The 23,201-nt window shown below is 36.0% G+C and overlaps 1 protein-coding gene and 1 long non-coding RNA gene across 9 annotated transcripts in view; both read right to left on the bottom strand.

The window, feature by feature from the left end:
* Positions 1 to 23,201, bottom strand: part of asap2a (ArfGAP with SH3 domain, ankyrin repeat and PH domain 2a) — a 139,560-nt gene that overhangs the window by 105,415 nt on the left and 10,944 nt on the right. The window contains exon 1 of one of the 8 annotated variants that reach the window (XM_087289413.1): positions 21,718 to 21,758. Coding sequence (XP_087145539.1) covers positions 21,718 to 21,756 — 39 coding nt within the window. The 5' untranslated portion in view covers positions 21,757 to 21,758. 8 annotated transcript variants of the gene reach the window in all.
* LOC147840018 (uncharacterized) lies at positions 16,508 to 17,840 on the bottom strand. Its single transcript, XR_015513624.1, has 2 exons — positions 17,650 to 17,840; positions 16,508 to 17,591 (listed from the first exon to the last, which is right to left on the bottom strand). It is a non-coding gene; the product is annotated as an uncharacterized LOC147840018 (long non-coding RNA).

Genomic DNA, 23,201 nt, shown 5'->3' with positions numbered 1-23,201 from the left:
CGAAAGAATTATTATTAAAAAAATTTAAAATTACACATATAAAAAGACAGTGTGAACAAGCTGTACTAGACTGCCGAACAATTTTACAGCACTACAATACAAAACATGTTATTATGTAGGATTTTCTAGATTATACAGATTAAACTGCATTTTATCAGACCTTAAATGGGTTTTAGAAGATTGTAAAAGAGGCTTTGTAGACTACAACAGTACTTTATTCTAATAAAGTTAAGTATAAAACCAAGTTGGTATTGCAATTTGTTTTTACTGGGCTACAAAGACTATAGGCTGAGTTTTAATAGACACTACTATACTAAACTGGATACTCTACACTGTTTTAGACTTTGCCAAGCCAAATTTATTTGTATATCACCTCTAAACTGTGTGTTGGATTTGTTAGACTTGACTTCAGAATGTTTGTGTCTGTACCAAGATAGTCTTTACTTGACAAAGCTTGACTTCACTAAACAGACTAAGGGGCTGATTACACCAAACTTATCTAAGCAAACTCAAGGTAGGAACGCCCACTAGCGACTTTAATCGAGTAGGTCTGTCTTTAATCGAGTAGGCTTAACATGAAGGTGCCTTAAGGCTGATTTATACTTCTGCGTCAAACGTCGGCATATGCTACGGCGTTGACCCATAGCCCTTCGCCGTGGCCTTCGGCGTCACTGACGTGACCTCTCAAAAAATTTAACTACACGTCGCAACAACGCGTAGCGCAAGCTCTGTGATTGGTCGACTTGGTAGCGCTGACGAGTCTGGGCGGGACCGAGAGCCGCGCGAGCGGCACTAGCCCAATGGAGCAATTGTTTACAAGTGTGGAGTCCTGTAAAGGAGCTCCGGTTGGAAAGTTTTGTTTTGTGTTTACCTCATATTTCTTGCACGTCCGCCGGTCCCTGCCTCAAAATGAGCGAGTTTGAGCCACTTGTACATCCCGGAAGTGTTCAGGAAAAGCAAAACAGCAGCGAAGAAACTCGACACAGAGAAACATTTACACCTCACTGCCAACTAGCGTTTCGGAAGTGTTAATGCAGACCAACAGAGACAGCGCGCAGAAGTATAAATGCACAGCTACAGGCGTTGTATGCGCAGTGGGTTACGCCGGTCACTTGACGCAGAAGTATAAACCAGGCTTTCTTGGGCATACCTTGAAGTATGTTACAGGTGTAACTTGAAGTTAGGGCACTGTACACCATTAATGTCTACACCTTCCCTAAACCTAAATGTCACAGTTATTAACTTCTACACCTTCCCTAAACCTAAACCCAACCATTAGACATATTAACGTCTACACCTACTTCAACCCTTAACTAAACCATCAGAGCCATTAACATCTACACCTACCCCAACCCTTAACTCAACCATCATAGTTATTAATGTACAGCTGTTATCTGTGGAGGCTTTCATACAGGCTCGCCATTGTACTGTTATTTGCAACCACCGGGGGTAATAGGCTAACGGTCATGACAAAAGATGAAGAATTCAGCAAGTGGAGTTGCATGAGCAGCAAAATGTATGAATACAATAGTATATCAAATGACTTGGTTGAGGATAAGTTTGGAGAAATCTCATGAAAACATCTGGTGAAAATGTTCTCTGGTAAATATTTCCGCTATCTTGCTAACAACATCTCGTTGGTTCAATGGTATGTCGATAACATCAAGTTACACCTCTAACTTTCAACAAGTTACACACTTTCATCTTACGCCTCGTCTTGCAGTCTGCAGACAGATACACTGGTTTAATCGCCACCCAGAGCAATAGACAGTTACAAAGTCGCTGCTAGTGTAAAGGACACATAAAAGACATGGAGCATGGGATGCATGCCGGGAATTTGAAAACTGTCATTTAATGTGAGAGACATTGGAGGAAAGTAATTCATATATATTTAAGATGTTAAATTGTTTATATTGATTAACAATAATCTTTGTTTGAGTGATTTTTCAAAGCTGATTAATGCGCTGTATTAACTCAAACAGGTTTTATTTCGACTTGTCTCTTGTCTTGTAATGTCTTGGGACTGCCCTAAGCAACCAGTGTCAAACAAACAAAATCTCCCTTAGGACTGCTGTTAAGTGCTCCATAAAAACAGAGGTAAGAGAGCTCACCTAGACACACTCTCACTCTCACACACACACACACACACACACACACTAGTGTTGCATACTTTAAAAAACACATTACTAATGGACAAATTTTCCACGCAGAAAAACAGCACATACTAAATCTCTGTGGACTGCACTTGATGGCAGTTCAACTCAACAAAACTTCCATTGTTTAAACTGAGTGAGTGAGCGAGTGAGCACACATTTGTATGTGTATGTCTGTGTGCTTGTGTGTGTTCATAAAAGAGAAAAGAACAAAGGAAGGGGAAAGTGCAACACGCTACTATGATCACCAAAAATGACCTAGTTGACTGGGTCAAAGTCCTCTTGAGACACAACTGAACATGTCCACCAGCCTATAAAACATTCAGTATTAAAATAAATCCAACTGATGTGACATCTGTAATATGTAGTTCAGGATCCCCACGTCTTGAAAGCCCATCAGTCCATTTGTCTTCTAGTGGAAGCACTTGTCAACAGAAAAGCCCTTTTGCCCTGCAGTGAGCACTTCAAAGAATAGGCCATTTATGTCCTTCTGGGTATACAGGACAAGTGTTATGAGGTAATGTGGACTGAACACAACTCCTTCACAAAGTTAACACACGAGTTCAGCTGTTATAGCATAAAAACAGAAGTCACCAGGTAGCTTTACTCATCAGTTTAATAGTTAATCCACGATATAACATGACATCTTAAGGGCAAAAGCTCAGCTTAAATAAGAATAATGTCATGATTATTTATTAATCATAATCCCATTCCAAAAACAACACATCATTTTAAGCTATTATTATCATTAATATTATAATTTTATTATAATAAAGCAAAAATTTGCACATTGAATCCTGTTTTCAACAGTTTGGATTTTCAATATCCCAAAATGCTTAAGATTGCATTAACAAAATTACATTTAGATCATTTCCACAATTACAGGGGCCCTCCTGGAAATATGCAGAGGCCCTCTGGTAGACCCTAGACCATAGATTGTAAAATTATGGACGTAGTATCCATGATGTCATCCATAGGTTTCTGAAGAACGCAAAAAAAAGCTAAAAGTAAATGTGGCCAAGCGTCGACATTTTGTTTGAGCACCATCATGCTGACCGCAGGTAAATAAAAATGGGCAAAAAGGCGAAGAGCAAGTGGAGCTACAGACGCCTGCAAGTATTTTGCTTAGATGAGTTTTTCCTTTGGGCGAAACATAACATAATAAAAACACAATACTTCATAACCTGCGATTTGTTTATGTTCTGGACTCATGTGCTTGGCTGTACATTATATTAATAAATTATGTTTGTTTGTATTTTAAGTCACTGTTGTAATACATTGAGCCACTAAGCATTGTTCTTATGAGGTTTTTCTACAGGAAAAAAAAACATGATTAACTCCCAAATACTTCAAATATAGTCTGTGTTGGTAAATGCAAGGCTATTTACGAAATACAGGCATAACACTGCATGATAACATTTCAGCTGACTGCTCAAGATTTCCAAGAATGAAAATTTCTTTCACCTGGGAAAAGGAGGTTACTTAAATGGTTGTTTGTGTGCACAACTGAGTGTAAAGCTTGTCATATTATCTGCTAATAGTAAGAAATAATCCAAAAGGCAATTGGCTGTGTAAAGCCACAAAAAAAAAAAAAAACACAAAAAATACTATATGTATATGCCGAGCTCATCAGTTATTCAGCTGGAATCTGCTGAGGTGAAGTGACAGCGACCAGCGAGACCTAGCTGTCACTCAAGTAGCCACGCCCTTAATTATGCAGATTTAATATAATGAAAAGTTATAAAAAAAATAAAATAATCACCCCCTCATAGTTTTCATGAAGGGTAATATTAGCTATATGCACCAAAACCATCTTTTGTACCAGGCTGTAAACATGTTTTTATCAGCTGTAAAAATGGCCATTTTAACATGACAGTCAGTAAACACCTAGGGCCCTATCATACACCCGGCGCAGTGTGGCGCAAGGCGTGGCGCAGTAGTCTTTTGGTTGTTTCAGCTTGGCGCAAGAGTCGTTTTGAGGCGTTGCGCTACGCTGTTTAAATAGCAAATGCATTAGCGCTCATTTGTGCGTCCATAGGCGTTCTGGTCTAAAAGGGAAGGCATTCTGAGGTGGAAAGCTGGCGGGTCGCTATTTTGAGAATCTATAATAGATTTTTCATTAGACCAAAACAAACCCGGTCTAAACTCCGGCGCAGAGTTGCGCCTCGCTTACGCACTGCTTAATACGCACAAGAGAGCAATAGGCAAATATCTTTACATATGAAAAAATGTAAATATTAAGGATATATATAGGATATAATAAGAATAGATATAGGATATAAATATAAAGGATTAAAATATTACAAAACATTATTTTCTAGCCTACATAAATATGAAAAACCACTGCTTTTATGTCTTCTTCATCTCGGGAGGCTTTTTCAGTTCATTCATAACAATTTGCTTTTGTATAATGTTATTATTATTAGCAGTATTATTTAATATATCCATATTTATATTTGTTTTATTAAAAACAAGCTTAGATTTGCCCACCTGTCAGGTTTTAGACCATATGGGGCACAGCATGTGTTTTAGGATATAACTCAGGTTTTTGAGCACATTTTGCTATTATTGTTCATTTATTTGTTTGCTGGAAATTAGAACTGAATTTAGAAATAGTTTTGAAACGAATATTTGCGCTTAACAAACAAAATATTTATTTATAGACTAATTGATGTCTGTGCGTAAAGGTTTCCCTATACAAGAGCGAAAGTGAAAGTGATCCATAATCTCTCATTCTCACGCAGTAGATGCTCTGTTTTTCTGTTATAAAAAAACTGTTAACTGTTTGCTTTTGAAATGCTCATTTTTTCCACTTAGACTTACTTTGCGTCCTGTAAATAGCGAATGCATTCTTGGCGCGACACAGCTGGCTCTTAAAGGGAATGGGAGATAAGATTCTAATTGGTTTATTTTCAAAACACACCTATAACTCATTAAGAAAATAAACTCAACCCTTTTAGAATATGCACCGCGGCGCAAGGCAGATTTCCCGTCCTTAAATTAGCAAAAACGCGTCCTGACACGCCCTGAAAGCGTTTGCACCCTGCGTTTTGCGCCCTGCGCACAGACCGTCAAAATAGAGCCCCTGGTGTTTCGGGAGCCAGCCCCCAAAGGCCAGTCGATAAATTGCAGTTTCCGTTACTCCCGTTTTAGCTTCATGAGGGAGAGCAGGATGTTGCCGCATGCCCCGTACCCTTGGATGAGAACCACTAAAATACTTGATGAGAATGATTTACAGAAAATAACTCAAGTTCACTTTATTTTTCCATTGTTACACAAACTCTATATCCTACAGTTGATACAAGAACATCCTTTCAATATTTTAGTCAACTAGACAAACAAAACACTCGTGGAAGCTAAAGTCAGACAAAAAAAAAAAAAAAAGCTTAAATAATTTCACTCCAAATACTGACAGTTCAACAGCATTACAACAATGAAAGGAAAAACAAAGCAGTGGCCAATTTAGTTAACTGACTACCTGAAAAACAAAAAGGAACATGAAAAGACAGATGCTGGCTCCTGTTTTAATGGATGCTTTATAATTTAAAGCGACTGCAAGGGAGTGTGTAAACTCCAGGAGACTGATGAAGGCACAGTCTGAAGAAATGAAGACCAAATGTGTGTGCTGGAGATGATTCAACGTGTAAGAAACGATTCCCACACTCTCCACATCGAAGAACCACTGCATTCTAACCATATGGATAGGAATTGCAGTGCTACTGCTTTTCTTTTCGAGTACTTTTATCATGCTTTTATAGTGTATTTGTCAGTTTTGGATTTTTACAAATGTGGTCACTAGAAACATCTGTTGTGGTAAAATAGTCACATGAACCTCCTTTAACAATTTCTAGATCTGGAAAAATGAGGATGCATTTGGATGAAATATTTAGGGTTTGTATTTATTCTTCAGAGATGAACAAGAAGAAACTACTGCTTCACACTCCTCATACGTCAACAAGCTTTCAGCAGCCGCAGTAGCAGCATTAAAAATTCAACTGCAGTAAAAACAGAACCCCTCAAAAGCTCGGGAGAGCCTGTCGAAATGTGGACATCCAGGTGGCATTCACATATTTTAGAAAGATACTCTGAACATAGGAAGAACATGAACATACACACACACACATACAGTTGAAGTCAGAATTATAAGCCCCCCTTTGATTTTTGTTTCTTTTTTAAATATTTCCCAAATGATGTTTAACAAAGCAAGGACATTTTCACAGTATGTCTGATAATATTTTTCTTCTGGAGAAAGTCTTATTTGTTTTTATTTTGACTTGTTTTTATTTTATTTAGAACAAAAGCAGTTTTTATTTTTTTTAAAAACCTTTTTAAGGTAAAAATATATAAATATATTAGTACAAACAATCATCATTAGCCCTATAAGCTAATTTGTTTTTCTAATGTCTACAGAACAAACCATCATTAAACAATAACTTGCCTAATTACCCTAAGCTGCCAAGTTAACCCAATTAACCTAGTTAAGCCTTTAGATATCACTTTAAACTGTATAGAAGTGCTTGAAAAATATCTAGTAAAATATTACTTACTGTCATCATGGCAAAGATAAAATAAATTATTTATTGCAAATCAGTTATTAAGACTATCATGTTTAGAAATATGTTGAAAAACTCTGCTCTCTGTTAAACAGAAATTGGGGAAAAAATAAACAGGGGGGATAATATTTTTAGACTTCTACTGTATATGTGTGTGTGTCTGTGCAAGGGTTTTTGAAAAAGTGTTTGACCTCTAAGTGATTTCTGATTTTTTTGCATGTTTGTCACATTGTAATGTTTCAGATCATCAAACTAATTTAAATATTAGTCATATTTATAATATTAATATTGTTAATAAACAATTTCATGCATATGTCAATCTTGCCATAAAAAAACTTAACCAAATACACCAATTTCACCAAAATACAGAAACCATTCCTAAGTTTGTGCGAGCAAGTTATTTACAGTACTTTAGAAATACTCAAAAATGTCTCTGTCAATGTTTTTAACTATTATATTTGATTTGCCAAAGTCACACAAGTGGCAATTTCATATTTTTCACATCCATTTCAAAGCTTTTCCCTCATAAATGCAAAAATCTTAAATAAAATAAAACCAATCATTTTTGTTCTATAGAGAGCCACCTATTATCCTTTTAATTAGCATTGTTTATTTAGGGTCGTGCAGTTTAATTAAGAGAATTTCTAGAGCATGTTGTATACTGTAAACTCGCTGACTTTTTTGGTAACATTCATAACACATGGTTTTTTTTTCCTGATTTGAAGTACAAAACATGTTTACAGATTGTTGTTTTTTTCTGATCCCATAACTCTGTGGGTAGTTTTTCTGGAAAATACAAACAGATGTTTTAATATAATGTTAACATACATTCTCTATTTGAGTTTTTACTGCAAATGTCACATCCATAACGTTTGAATTGCTCTAATAATTAATATTAGTTATAAAGATAAAACAAGTAAACACATCATGACGTTCTGAAATAAAGGTTTTTATTAAAGGAAAAAAAAATTGACGAGACTGATGAGACAAAAATCTAACTTTTTGAAACTGGTGTGTCATATTAAGTGTGGCGTAAAAGTAAACACCACATTTAAGAAAAACCATACCAACAGTAAAATGTGGTGTTGGTAGTGTGATGGACAGGGGCTGTTTTGCTACTTCAGGACCTGGAAAACTTGCTGTAAAAAAAAAGGATAAATTCTGCTGTGTACCAAAATAGCCAGAAAGAGAATGTCCAACCATCTGTTAGTGAAGTGAACTTGGGTTCTGCAACAGGACAATGATACAAAGCACGCCAGCAAGTCCAATTCTGAAAGATTGAAAAAAAATGAAGGCTTTGGAGTGGCCTGGTCAAAGTCCTGACCTGAATCCAATTGATATGCTGTAGCATGATTTTAAAAAAGATGTTTCATGTTCAAAAACCCTCCATTGCAGCTGAATAACAACAATTCTGCAAAGACGAGTTAGCAAAAACTCCTTCACGGCACTGTAACAGACTCATTGCAAGTTATTCAAAATGCTTGATTGCAGTTGTTGCTACTAAGAAATCAGTAACAGGGCAAACACTTTTTCACATCCGTTTACATATTTACAACTAGTACCATCCAAACCTATTGGTGCATACGCCACATTTTATGCTGTATATATTATACATTATATACTTCTAAAAATCTAATTGCAGATATTAGTATTGTACATTGCCAAAAGGTTAAGAATGTAATATGTAGTCAGAAATTCCTAACTTTTGTCGTTGGATTAGGAATGCGACAATTAACTGATTTCACTATTAACTGTGATTTACTTCGTCATGATTAATTAATCGTAAAGGCTTCTCAACAAAACGGAACAAAACTGCAGCAACTAAAAGTTATGCCAACTGTGAGCTAGTTTGTACACCGAGACTAATAACCACGCACTCGGACTGACTATGACTGAGGCTATTAATTAAGGCAAGCTCGTTCAAGTTCGTTATTTCCAATGGAGGGACGCGTATGCAATTCAACGTGTTCACGCTTTTTAGGCGCACCTAGTTGAGATGACAAGAGGCTTTTGTGACCACGGGAACTGCCAAAGGCTGAAGTTTGAGGAAGAAGCAATGGAAAGTACACATGTTTGCAAACCCACTTAAACCCACTTACAAATAATAGCGCTGATGAGAGCGATCTTGTGGCGAGTGTTGATCCGCCAGCCGAGATTAATCGAGTGTTTTCAGAGAGAGAGTGCTGAAAGCCTCAAGCCTGTTTCACACCGCAAGCTTGAGAAGCGCGTTTTTTTTTTTTTTTTTTTTGGCGTTAACGTTAACAGAATAAAGCTTTCATACTGCACACAGAAGCAGCACGTCAGCGTGAGGCGTGAGCATCATTGAAACAGCAGTGTCATGAAAGTTTTGGCACTGGGTCTATTTTTGCCGTGCTGCACATGCTCAATTAAAGTGACAATGCATTGATAATGACCAAAAACACATTGAATGTAGGGTTGTAACGGTATGAATTTTTCACGGTATGATAATCGTCTAAAACAATACCACGGTTTGACGGTTTCGCGGTATACGGTATGTTACAAATGTTACAAAATAATAGAACAGTGAAGCAAATTTGACTTTTTCCAAATAATATATTTTCAGTTACTATAAACAACACCACTTACAATGAACAAATAAAAATAAGAAAATAATAAATAATGTGTCAAAGTCCAAATAAAGTCCAAATAAACATGGTGCAAATGCTCAGTAAAAAATAGATATAAATATTTACTATACTATAAATAGTTACATAACGAAACTAGATTCAATATGGAACATCCTTAGGTTTTATGTGCCAGCATGGATATGGTTGTCTATCGATATGGATTTGGATATGGTTGTCTGCAATGCAGACAAACAGCTGCATCTTCATTTGCGTCTTTTGAAAGCAGCAAGAGCAGCAGTTCGTCTTTGCTGTGTCACTGTTTTGTCATGTTTCTGTGCTGCTGTGCATGCAAAAGTACTTAGTATGAGAATTATTTCATGCAAAACTTTTTTTTTGCGTTTTATTTAGCCGCGCATAAATGTATGCCTATCTCTCATTCCGTGTTGTTCAAAAAGCTCAGTGTTGGTCCATAAACAAAAGCGAAACCTATGCTTATGGTTGTGATATAGCGAGTTTAAACCAATCTGGGCATGGAGGAGGGACAATGCATCAATGTATCATGTCTGATTTGTCCGGAGACACAGTGACGAGCGTTTCTTTGTCAAATCAGCGTTGTCAAATGTTGATGACGTAACCACACTGATTCCGGAGCCTCTGAAAGTCCGCGAATGTTATGTGATACAGCACTGGAAAGCTGAGATTCTCTTCTTTATGTCAATCTTTGAATTGTATGAATCGGATCAGCGGATCAAAAGTTATTAAACATTTAAGACTTATTAAACTTATTTTTAGCCGCGGGCGGCTGTCTCGGTCTTTAAGAAGACAGAAAACCGTTAAAGGTTAAAACCGTTGATATGCAATTGTTCATGGTATGATAATCGTGCACGTTCAAATCGTGGTAAACCGTCATACCGGTATATTGTTACAACCCTAATTGAATGACAGTAAAAAGTAGCAATTTTACCCAATTAATGCATCAATAATATCCACTGATTTTTATATGGTCAATCAAATGAACTTTCAAAATGGCAACAAATATTTATTTAGGCCCAAACAGTTCAATTTAAAATAATTTTAGTTTTAAACTAGCGGGGTTTTGACATCAATGAATGCAAATAATTGTGATAACCATGAAACTGTGATCATTTCTTAGACTGTAATCGCACACCCAGAATTTATAATCATTGCATCCCTACATTGGATTTGCTTAAACTGAACGTGACAGTGTAACACGATTACGAGGCACTTCTAGAGAAACGGATGGTTGTCTTTAAAGGACACGGCAACAAATCAATGGAGAGAACTTCATTAATGAAGAGGTAGAGCTTGACAGTTAACAATGGCCCTGAAAAGGGAGTTGTCCCAGGATAATCTGCGACAAACCCCCTGGATAGAATAGAGGACCTCCCTGCCCCCCATTAAACAAAGGCCAGTGCACTTGTGAACCCTAGTAAATCAATGCACCCTGCTCCACTCAATTAATGGGATTTCCTCAAGCCCAGTTTTTCAATGTGTCATCAGGGAGCCAAGGTCCTTCCTCATTTACTATGTGAGATACTCCAGAATTAGCTGGGAAAGTTTCACGACTTTGGCTCAAAACAAAAGGGGACATTTCCTAGAAAAACAGTGATCTGTGGTGAATTCACAGCATGTAGACCACAAGAGAAGCACTTACTCCACCTCTGAAACAACTCTCATTGTAGGCTAATGTTACTGCTCTCTCTTATTTTTCAATTTCTGTCTTATGCTTTTCTCAGTTAAATATCTTCTTTTGTTTGAAAATACAGTGTAAGTAAATATGATGCAAATGTCATGTTGACTTTCTTTACAAGGAGTAAATAATGGTCTCAAACAAGAGCAGGTTTGAAAAGCGTCTTTTCATTCAGAGAGGACAGGTGCTAGTGTTGTTTTAGCTTCTAGCCATTGTAATCTCAATCACTGGTTGCTTTAAACCCCCCAAAATTCACCTGTTCCACAAAGCAGCTGTTAGTTCCATCAGTCTTGTTGGTATTAGTAGTCATGGAGTGATCCATGCAGACTAACTAAACTAGTTCAGCTGGTGACCATCATAAATGACTGCATGTTTTAAACATTACGGTCAGCCAACAACAACAACAATGAGTTGGTCCAGATAGTTTCTCTTACAGTGCATTACACACCTCTTCTCTCACACTAACAGCATGCAAATAGTCTTATTGTTCTGAACAACCACACTAACATTATGCATTAACAACCGTTCCTTTACATTTAAATGTTTATCAAACTGATTGTTCAAATGAATAATTTCTCTTTTTGTAATCAATACTTCCAGCAAAAATGAAAAAACTATCTGGGCAAGGTGTCATGTCTTTCGAAAATAGACCAAAACAATGTTTACCACAGGAGTTTAACACAGCCTCAGAAACTTTCACAAAGATTCAACACTTTTATTTATTTTTATATATATACATGAATATATATATATATATATATATATATATATATATATATATATATATATATATATATATATATATATATATATATATATTCATGTTTAATAGTGTGTATTTAAAAAATCCTTGTTTTTAAAACGCACTAAAGTGATAAACATGACTTGACAGCAAAATAGCAGCAAGGCTCAACAATTGCTGGTCCGGGGCCAGCATGAGAGACACTTGGGACTGCAGGCAGGATTGTCAGTTGCCCAATCAGGCCAGTGCTGGCTCATCAATAAGTTTATCATTTGGCTGTGACTGTTTGTCAATATGTGTGCAGATGCAATCTTAGAATCAAGAAGCAGCAAGACTGACAAAAACAAGTGTTCAGGTGAAAATACCTGAAAAAACAGAGCATGAGAAAGAAAGGACGATCACACATGCTCATTGAGACGTACTCATCATCACTTACAGAGGCTTGTGTCATATTAAAAAGACATTGCGGACTCCCATTTTTTCGAGCACAGATTTGTTTTCTTCACGTGAAAGCAATCTACTGTTTGTTGAAATGTACTGAGTGTCGGGTTTGATCTGTAACCAAAAGTTGATGCTTTCAGGAGTCCTGATACTTTCAGGAGTAGCTCAATAATAACTGATATTATTAATAACCTATCAAAGAAAATTTCACTTCTTCTAGGGCTGGACGATATGGCAAAAATTTATATCATGATATATTTCCTAATTTTGGTCAATCCGATACAATTCCGATATCGATATGGACAATATTAAAAAGCCAGGAAAAAAACTAGCCTGTGTACTTTTCACTCCTCAGCCGTTTGCATTCCATGCGGTCACAAAAGCTCCGTCATCTGACAGCGAAAAGCCTTCAGTGATTGACAGCTGATATGAACCAATATAACGGCAGGGAAGAGAGATTCAGCACATTTGTAGAAAAACTTAAAACAGGTCGCACTACACTCATTATGCAGTCGCACAAATGCTCCCAAATATATTATGAGGTTGCATAGATTAAATTTCAGACGCATATTTTTTATCGAAATACCGGAAATAGGTTTAAAACTCCTATCAACATTATTGAAAAAAAAATCTACCGCGATATATATTGATATTGAAGTATTGTCCAGCCCTAACATCTTCCATCAAAAATCTCACACCCACACAAAAAAAACCTATAGTAATTATAGCATAGTGTTTTGAACCAAACTATGGTAAAGTACTTGAATTATACTTGAAAATGTGGTGATTTCATAGCTGCTATGGTAACACAACAACTATAGCAATACATTATCACATACTTTAATGAACTATAGGGTATATTATACAATATACCACAGTAAACTGCAGTAATAATAGTATTAATTAAAGTTTATCAGCTTATCACTATTTAATACTTCTGTACGCTGAAGCTTTCATTAACAAAGTTTTGTAAATACTATATACAAAATAATACACTACTACTATACAGTGTTGTCTCGATACTGAATTTCGATACTAATATATTTTAAAAACCTTTTTAAATAAATATTTAAAATAAAATTATATTTTTAATTAATTATATTTTAAAGAAAATTTTGATACCTGATATTTTAAAGACATCTATTTCACGCTTACTTTTAAGCACTGTTGAGCGCGTCCTTAAACAACAAGGATTTGCCATTGTGTTTACATGCTCAACAGAAATAACTGTGATTGGCCATGAAGGTCATCAGGCTCTTCACTGAGTGAAAACACGGATACACGACACTGGAGCATTTTAAAGCTGTGAAGTTCACCTGGTATGTCTTTGAGCTGACATACGAGCGATCTGCTGATGAATTGGCTGATCTTCACAACTTTAAAATGCTTCAGTGGCGTGGTAAATCAGCTGTGTTTAAGAAGGCGCTTAACAGAGCTTAAATGTTATCAGGAAATGGATGTTTTAAAAATTTATCAATTGGTACCAAAATTGAATTCAGCAACACTACCACTATATAGAACAAAACAATCTAGTATTTACTATAAATTACTATAATATTTTTTAATGTGAGTGCATGATAGCGCGAGTGTAGGCTGCTAGAAGGTTTTTAAGGTAATAATGTGAAAAATACTGTGTCTTACACAATAACATTGCTCATGTTCCTATAAAAGCAGACTTAAATTTTACAAATACGAATGTGAATACAACTATATTTGGCGTATTCTGACATTAGATTTAATGTGGCTAAGAAAAAACTAGTTAAAAAAAGTTTGGTGGAGCCGGAGGAAATTTTGTCAGAGTAATTAAAAACCATTACAACTTCCCTGACTAGGCCAATAGAAAAAAAATTCTTATCGTTGAGCCCTGAGCAGAGCTTGTGCAAACATCTATTTTTGTTTCACAACTTGGATTATATCGAATTATTTATATATATAAAAAAAAAAAAAAAACACTTTTTCAAAATGACAAAATCTATAATCCAGACTCAGAGAGTGCTTATTTAGTGAATTATGACTTCTGGACAACAATGCATTACAGGCTTCAACAGACGAAGGTTTTCAGTAGAGAACCATGCCAATGCCAACATTTCTTAGGGATGCCAGAAATACCATAGTGATTTCCCATGTTTCCCCCTGTGTATTCTCTAAGCAGAGTCATTGAGCGAGATTACACACTTCAATGACACATTGAGAGTGTGGAAGGAACAAAGATGCACTCGAATCGAGGACAACACTGACTCCTTGAATGTGCATGAAATCCTTTCTAAAGATAAAGTACAACCAAGGAGACAAAACTCTTGACAATATCTAAAGTAGAGTCAGCTTGTGCTCAGTTTGATCTAGGCTATACAGCACTCTATGGCCTACAAAAGTGGACTAAATGTAGAAAAGTGGGTTAAATGTATTTAAATGAAAGCAGGGCTCGAAATTACCTTTTTAACTTGGTGGAAACGGTGATCCCAACTTTAAATATTTATGAGAAACAGAAAAAATTTAGGAGCACCAGAAAAAAATTAGGAGCACCCATCAAAATGAGCACAGCTGCAAATTGTATATTAAGGGATTTATTGTATTTAAAAAACAACAACAATTAGGACTAACAAAAACCAGGAACAGCTATGGAATGCTGAGATGACTTAATATTTGTGCAATAATTCCAAAATGAATGTCTAATAATTAAATAATACTAAAAAAATACTAACAATGAATAACATTTCTCATGATCATGCTGCCTTGAATGTGCTTGAATGTGTGTTATCTGCTATAAAAAGTCCGACTGTTACTTAATGAAAAATAAATTGATGGTTTGCATCAAACACAAATAAAGCATTGTAGTAAGAAAAATTTATGTTGCACTATTGTTTATATATGCACGACAATTTAATAAATAATATTTTTGCTATAAAACAAACAAAATATTGTAATAAATCATTTAATTCAAGGCTGAGCAGCAAAGCAGTCATCAGTAACTAAACAGAAAAATAACATACATCTCAAGAAAAAATGGACAGAAAGATCACTTTTAAAAGTTTTGATTTCGGTTTGTGTCATTTTAATGCTCAGTCTCGGTATGCGCTGATCTTCATTTTTCTGTGTTTGTAGAATAAAGCAGGCAAGTCAGCCGGCCCAATATATGAGGGGGGAACAGCAGGATTCTCCCGATGACCACTGGCGCAATACTGTTCTTAGTTATAAGCCGCATCAGTTTAAACTTCGTAAAAGGCGAGGTCGCAATTTCGAGCCCTGGAAAGTCTTAGCTATAACCATACCCTAAGGCATCATCATATCCCAAAAACAGCATTACCTATGTGAAACCCTATGAAGGACTGATGCTTATTGATTCTGAACTCATTGCCCTCAGCTGACCTCGCAATAAGACAAGGACACATCAGACCATAAATCAACCCCACTCTCCCACTCCATGAAAGAGAGGTTATTAAACTAAAAACAGCCATAAGATTTAGAGTCCATTAACTGATTCATGGTTTAAAAACACACAATTCAAGCGAACACTCCTGCAAAAAGGGTCGAGAGAAAACAAGATGATGTACAGTTAAAATGAGAGATGGCTTCCAGCCTCCGCCACTGAGACTGCAGCTCTGCACAAGACATTTGGCCAGCGGAGAAATTGAAATAGTCATGCCCAACTGAGTCTGGTTTCTCTCGAGGATTTTTTTTCTTCACTTTCGGCAATTGGTAAAGTTTTTTTTTTTTTCTCGCCGCTGTATCCACTGGCTTGCATGGTTCGGGATCTGTAGAGCTACGCATCGATGAATTTGCTTCAGGTTCAACTTCCAGCCTCCACCGCTTAGACTGATGCTCTGCACAAGACATTTGGCCAGCGGGGAAATGGAAATGATCGTGGACAACCGAGTCTGGTTCCTCTCGGGGGTTTTTTTTTTTTTCACTTTTGCCAATTGGTGAAGTTTTGTTTTTCCTCGCCTCTGTGGCCACTGGTTTGCATGGTTCGAAATCAGTAGAACTACGCATCGAGGGATTTGCTCTTCAGTGTCTGGACTTTCAGTAGTGATTATTAAACCCCACTGAACTAAGCTGAACTGAACTTATACTCTAAAAAAATTAACTACACTGTTTCAATTTACTATGATCTTTTATGTGAAGCTGCTTTGACACAGTCTACATTGTAAAAGCGCTATACAAATAAAGGTGAATTGAATTGAATTAAATTTCTCTAGAGAGAGGTCAAGTTTTGGTCTCCGATTGGTTTCAAATGCTGCAAATTCATAGGTCAGGGTTTATCAAACTTGAACTATTCTTTGCAACAAAGTATGTTTGCATGAATTTGCATTTCTATTATATTGTATTTGCATTTTAAAGTAAAGCAATGAGTTGAAAAGTCTAGGGTAACCACAGATTTAAGCCAGTTTTTCACTGTATGGTACGATCAAAGCTCAACTCTCTTTGGTTTGGTTTGGTTTTGCTCGGCTGAGTTTGCATTTCCACTGCAGTTTAGTAGCACTTAAAGTTAATGGGATTATCGGAATAGTCGTGTCGTCCCTACTGCAGTGACTTGGTGAAAAACTTCTAACTCTTGTTGTATCCTCTCCTCAGCCAACAACAAGAGGAAAGTCTGGACCTCATCTACTGACCTCAAGACTACAATTTTAGGTGTCCTTTTGTTGTGGTATCATAAAAACGGTTTAGTCACGTGACCAACAATACAGCAGTGGATGCTCTGACTATTTCAACATTGTGGATTCGGTGCCCCGTGTTGAGTCAAATCCAATTAAGCTGGAGGTGAAGCTAGTAGTGAAGATTCTCTCAGACCAATTGGTGTGTATACATCATGTTTTGGTAGCATGCACCTTGCTTGGAACCTCACCAAAGCAGGTGCTAAAAAAGTACCAGGTACTAGGGCTGCACTGTTAACTGGTACTATGGTAGTATCGCGATACTATCGCTCCAAAATACTGGTGGTGCCACTGTAGTTCGTAAACAGTAGTATCGTCAATAACGGTCTAGCTACAATAGATAATGTTGGCTGGTGGTAGGCTGGTATCTTTTGTGGCTGCTCAACTTCATTCTACCACATACTACAAAATAGGGGTGTCAAAATTAATCGTTTCTTCGATGCACCGCAATGCAGACACGGACAAATCGGTTCAGTAATAATCATAACCGGTTATTACTGACGTCATTTACCTCATATGAGCTCTGTCGCGAGGAAGACGATCGCGAGTATTTACAATGCTCTAACTACTTAATACTCATGAACTGTGCACAATTTCACTGTGTGAGTTTGATAATGAAAGTAGCCTACTCCATTTCTTTCTTTCTTTCTCTCTCTCTCTCTCTCTCTCTCTCTCTCTCTCTCTCTCTCTCTCTCTCTCTCTCTCTCTCTCTCTCTCTCTCTCTCTCTCTCACAGTGGCCCATTTGACCTGCTGGCATGGCTTTTCTTCTCCTCTCGGCTGTTTTACATATATTCATACATTTTAATACAAGAGCTGCTGCTGTGAAAATAATATAAAAGCATCGTCAATGCACCGTAATGCACCGAAATATCGAATTGAACCGAATCGATGGCATGATAATCGTAACCGAACCGAACCATGAGACTAGTGTAGGTTCACAGCTCTACTACAAAAGCAATATGGTCAAACAGTTTCAAAATTTCAGACTAGGCATGGGCCAGTATAAGATTCTGACAGTATAATAACCTTGGATAAAAAAAATTACGGTTTGATGGTTTTGTGATTACTGCTCTAAAATATATTCTTTTTAAATGTGTGGGTAAAAAAAACTAAAAGTTTTTTCTTTTTTGAACACAATTTATTATATTTTGAAAAACTTATTTTGTAACCGTAAACATGTCAGGCTGAATAATTCAAATGAATCATTGGCATCTGCTGTCTTCATTACTTTCAAAATCACAGATACTGTATTCTGGAGATACTGTTGTCCTAAAAAAAACTAAAACAAAACGTAAAAAAAAAAAAATTTAAAAAAACTTACATATACAAAAAAATAGCTAGTTTTAAAACCTTGACTTTTTCCAAACAGCAAATACTTTGAAAACAATTATCGTTCCATGCCTATTTCAGACTCTTCCTGTATCGAATTGTCTACTTGTGATTAGATAGATTTAGATTAATGTTACTTTCATGCACATATAAACCAGACATTATTGCTTAAAACTGGGTAGTAATGTTTTACGCACATTATATCCCTAGTGACTGAAGCGTTTACAACTGCAGGCTTCTAATTAATTGTTTTACAACATAATGGTTTTAAAAAGAAATGATTAGTCCTTCAATCATATCCTGTTTATTACCACACAAAGGCTGCAAGTTAAACTAGGCCCTTTTAAATGCTGAAGCAATGAGACCATTAGAGAAGACATTTTAAAGTAATGAGATAATACAGGAGAAGAATCATAAATAATTTCACATGGTAAAGCTTTTTTTATGTGAAAAGGCATCTTTAGCATAACATCTGGAAATCCTTCTTCAACAAATGCCGATTCAGACTCTGTTTGTTGGTCAGTGTGAGCCGGATCACAAAAACAGCCAACTTACAGTGATTCTATAAAACTGCAAATATGTGGACACACTATTTATGTCCCTGAAGCAATGACCACAAAGCCAAAAAGTGAGCAAACAGCATGCATAAGGAGGAAGACCAAAAACAATCATTTAGCTCCAGACTTCCTGAGTTCCTCCTAGCGATACACAACCGAGGACAGAATCCTGTTACCCAATTGTAGAATTACCTTGAAACCACAGGAATCATTCAACCCAATGGCATTATGAAATCAAACAGAGAATCAAGCTATAACCAGACACAATCAAACACCTCTTCATATTAAAATACATAGGAACTATTTTGACCCTTTTTAAAACAGCATAACATCTTGACACACTGCACCGCCGTTATCTGTATACTTAATAACAAGTCTACACAGCCTGCAGCATCTATCGGAGTTAAAATCTGGAGCTGTGATGATGGATATCCCACAGGAAGCTGTCTCAATTCAATACGACACAAAAGCGGCAGAGCCCATCAGAGAAAGGCTATTTATATCTGCTCAGGGCGAGGCTTCAGTCACTTACAAGATGTTTTTATACAACCAAGAGTAGACATTCTTCATCAACTTTTGATGCACCACATTTGTGTTAGGAAAAACCTGTAAAAAATGAAACATGTTCTTGGATGCTGGTTTAATATGGTCATCCTGATGGTTTAAGAATTGTTTTGTCCACTTTTCAGGCTATTAGACCTGCTTGTCAATACGCTAAACTAGCCAGTAAACACCTGGTTGGCAGTTAGGGAGCAATCAGTGGCATAGGCAAATTTTAAAAGCATTAAAAAAAAAAAACCAAAACTATTTTATTGTTTAAACTAGGGGTGCACAATATATTGTTTCAGCATCGATACTGCAACGTGCGCATCAGCAATAGTCATCGCAAGATATGCAATGCTGAGTCCAAATTACAGTAGACAAGGAGCTGGGGAACACAAGGAATTTATAAAGTCACTGCTATTTAACCACAATAGAGTGAAGGTTTATCATTTGCATGTGATTTTAAGTCAAATGTGATTTGTGACTGAGCATTTCAGGAAAATGTTAAATATTTGGGAACAAAAACTTATGATCTTTGGAGGTATAAAAAAATGTTCTTACTTCTTACCTAAAGTTGTCTTGTTTCTAGTTCAAATATCTACATTCCAAAGCGAAAACAAGATTATTTTACTTACCCTAATGGCAGGTTAAGAAAACCTCTTTATTTTTGAGTTGTTTCTTCTGTAGGTGCAAGTCATCAATACTTTTACTTATTAAAAAAAAAAAAACGAGGAAACGCAAAGTAAGAAAAGCATTTCTTGCATTGTTATTACGGCACCTGAATAATGCAAGACTCCATAGAAAACTGCCAAATAAAGCTATTCATCTTCTGAAATTGTATTCATGTCACAATATTCATCGCAGAATAATAAAACATCAAAATAGCAGATTTTTCCAATATCGTGCAGCCCTAGTATGAACTATATAAAAATAAACTATGACATTCTTCTTTGAGAAACTTTCATTAAAAAAGAAATGTGATTTTCACGTTACTTTAAAATACAAAATGTCTTTTGATTTCTATAAATTAGGAACTACCAATAATGCATCTTCAAATTTCCAATATGTCTATTAGACTTATGATTTCTAGCATATAGCTGCTAAAAATGCAATTTATCCAGTAAACCATTTCAGATTTTCTGACACATTCATACCTGAGGTGTACGAATAATTTTGGACTTGACTACACATATACACAAAACTGGAAATATCTTGTGGTCCTTAGATTAATAGACTTCATTTCAAACTAGGGCTGGGCCGATAAACGATATTATATCAAATCACGATAAAAGGTATGTCAATAACAATAATACGTTTTTACTCTATATTGATCTAAGAGCCAATGACACAGCACAAATGTGCAACAATGGGAATCTAGAAGTGTGCTGATAGTAGAGATGAATTGGATTTTCAGCCACCGAAAATTTATCGGCTGAAAAATGTTTTGCCATTTATTGGACCCTCTAATTTTTTGTGATGCCAGTCATTTTTGGGGTACTCGTATATCTGGAAGCATTAACAACTTTTATCGAAATATACATCATGATTATTTAATATGGAAAATAATTATCGAGATTGCATTTTTGCCATATCGCCCAGCCATATTTATAATAAACAAAAAGAAATAAAACACAATACAAAACAAAAAATTCTAATTATTCATTTCCCTAAAAGAAGCAGGAAGTTGAAGAATATTTAATCCTACCCCTTCGCAACTCTACATTAATACTAAATAACAATAAAAAATAAATAATAATTTATAGAAATAACCATCAAATGAGGTTAACTCAATGACTCTGTCATCTCAATCTTATCATAGTGCACTCTATTCACTTTCTACAAGCATGCATACATAAACTGTATGGACATCAATCTAATAAATATTATACACACATTCTGAAAACCATGCTGTACTGCTTTCTAAACAGGGCAACAATGGATTCATTCAATTGTGATTAAATCATAGTCTGTTTTAGAATCACTGAACAAATTGGCCCCTTTTAAAATGGCAAGATGAAGCACTTCAGCTAATCAATCAGCTACTGATAAGAGACAAACTACAAACAAGATAGTGAGTTGCTACTGAATAAATAATGCTGATTATAACAGGTGTTGACCAACTATTACAAATGGCTTCCATATTTCTCCATATAACCCACATAACGCATGTTAGATCCTAAATATGCATTTTATCTAAAAAAAAAGTAATGAGTAATCAAACTGTTCGTGGTTTATTACATCTCATCAGGAGGGGACAATGCAATCCAGCAGTTGTCTAATGGGTGAGGCATCAACAAAGAGGGCGCGAGGATTTGCCTCCTCAGTAACTCGTTTAGCTACTCCAAGGGGGGTAATAGCTGACTCTAGTGGTCTCGTAAGTAAGCAAAACACCCAGCCAGCGTTGAACAATCACAAAATAACAGGATGCATAAAGTTATGAGGCTCACCTCCTCCAGTGCGGATACTGTATTCCTGCAGTGAGTCATTCTGGTGGCTTTTCTTCTCCTCTCGGCTGTTTTACATATATTCATACATTTTAATACAAGAGCTGCTGCTGTGAAAATAATATAAAAGCATCGTCAATGCACCGTAATGCACCGAAATATCGAATTGAACCGAATCGATGGCATGATAATCGTAACCGAACCGAACCATGAGACTAGTGTAGGTTCACAGCTCTACTACAAAAGCAATATGGTCAAACAGTTTCAAAATTTCAGACTAGGCATGGGCCAGTATAAGATTCTGACAGTATAATAACCTTGGATAAAAAAAATTACGGTTTGATGGTTTTGTGATTACTGCTCTAAAATATATTCTTTTTAAATGTGTGGGTAAAAAAAACTAAAAGTTTTTTCTTTTTTGAACACAATTTATTATATTTTGAAAAACTTATTTTGTAACCGTAAACATGTCAGGCTGAATAATTCAAATGAATCATTGGCATCTGCTGTCTTCATTACTTTCAAAATCACAGATACTGTATTCTGGAGATACTGTTGTCCTAAAAAAAACTAAAACAAAACGTAAAAAAAAAAAAATTTAAAAAAACTTACATATACAAAAAAATAGCTAGTTTTAAAACCTTGACTTTTTCCAAACAGCAAATACTTTGAAAACAATTATCGTTCCATGCCTATTTCAGACTCTTCCTGTATCGAATTGTCTACTTGTGATTAGATAGATTTAGATTAATGTTACTTTCATGCACATATAAACCAGACATTATTGCTTAAAACTGGGTAGTAATGTTTTACGCACATTATATCCCTAGTGACTGAAGCGTTTACAACTGCAGGCTTCTAATTAATTGTTTTACAACATAATGGTTTTAAAAAGAAATGATTAGTCCTTCAATCATATCCTGTTTATTACCACACAAAGGCTGCAAGTTAAACTAGGCCCTTTTAAATGCTGAAGCAATGAGACCATTAGAGAAGACATTTTAAAGTAATGAGATAATACAGGAGAAGAATCATAAATAATTTCACATGGTAAAGCTTTTTTTATGTGAAAAGGCATCTTTAGCATAACATCTGGAAATCCTTCTTCAACAAATGCCGATTCAGACTCTGTTTGTTGGTCAGTGTGAGCCGGATCACAAAAACAGCCAACTTACAGTGATTCTATAAAACTGCAAATATGTGGACACACTATTTATGTCCCTGAAGCAATGACCACAAAGCCAAAAAGTGAGCAAACAGCATGCATAAGGAGGAAGACCAAAAACAATCATTTAGCTCCAGACTTCCTGAGTTCCTCCTAGCGATACACAACCGAGGACAGAATCCTGTTACCCAATTGTAGAATTACCTTGAAACCACAGGAATCATTCAACCCAATGGCATTATGAAATCAAACAGAGAATCAAGCTATAACCAGACACAATCAAACACCTCTTCATATTAAAATACATAGGAACTATTTTGAC

Source organism: Danio rerio, chromosome 17, assembly GCF_052040795.2.
Source record: "Danio rerio strain M-AB ecotype USA chromosome 17, GRCz13ab, whole genome shotgun sequence".
Taxonomy (NCBI): Eukaryota; Metazoa; Chordata; class Actinopteri; order Cypriniformes; family Danionidae; genus Danio; species Danio rerio.
Note: the sequence above shows the minus strand (reverse complement) of the source record. Positions and strands in the feature narration are given on the sequence as shown.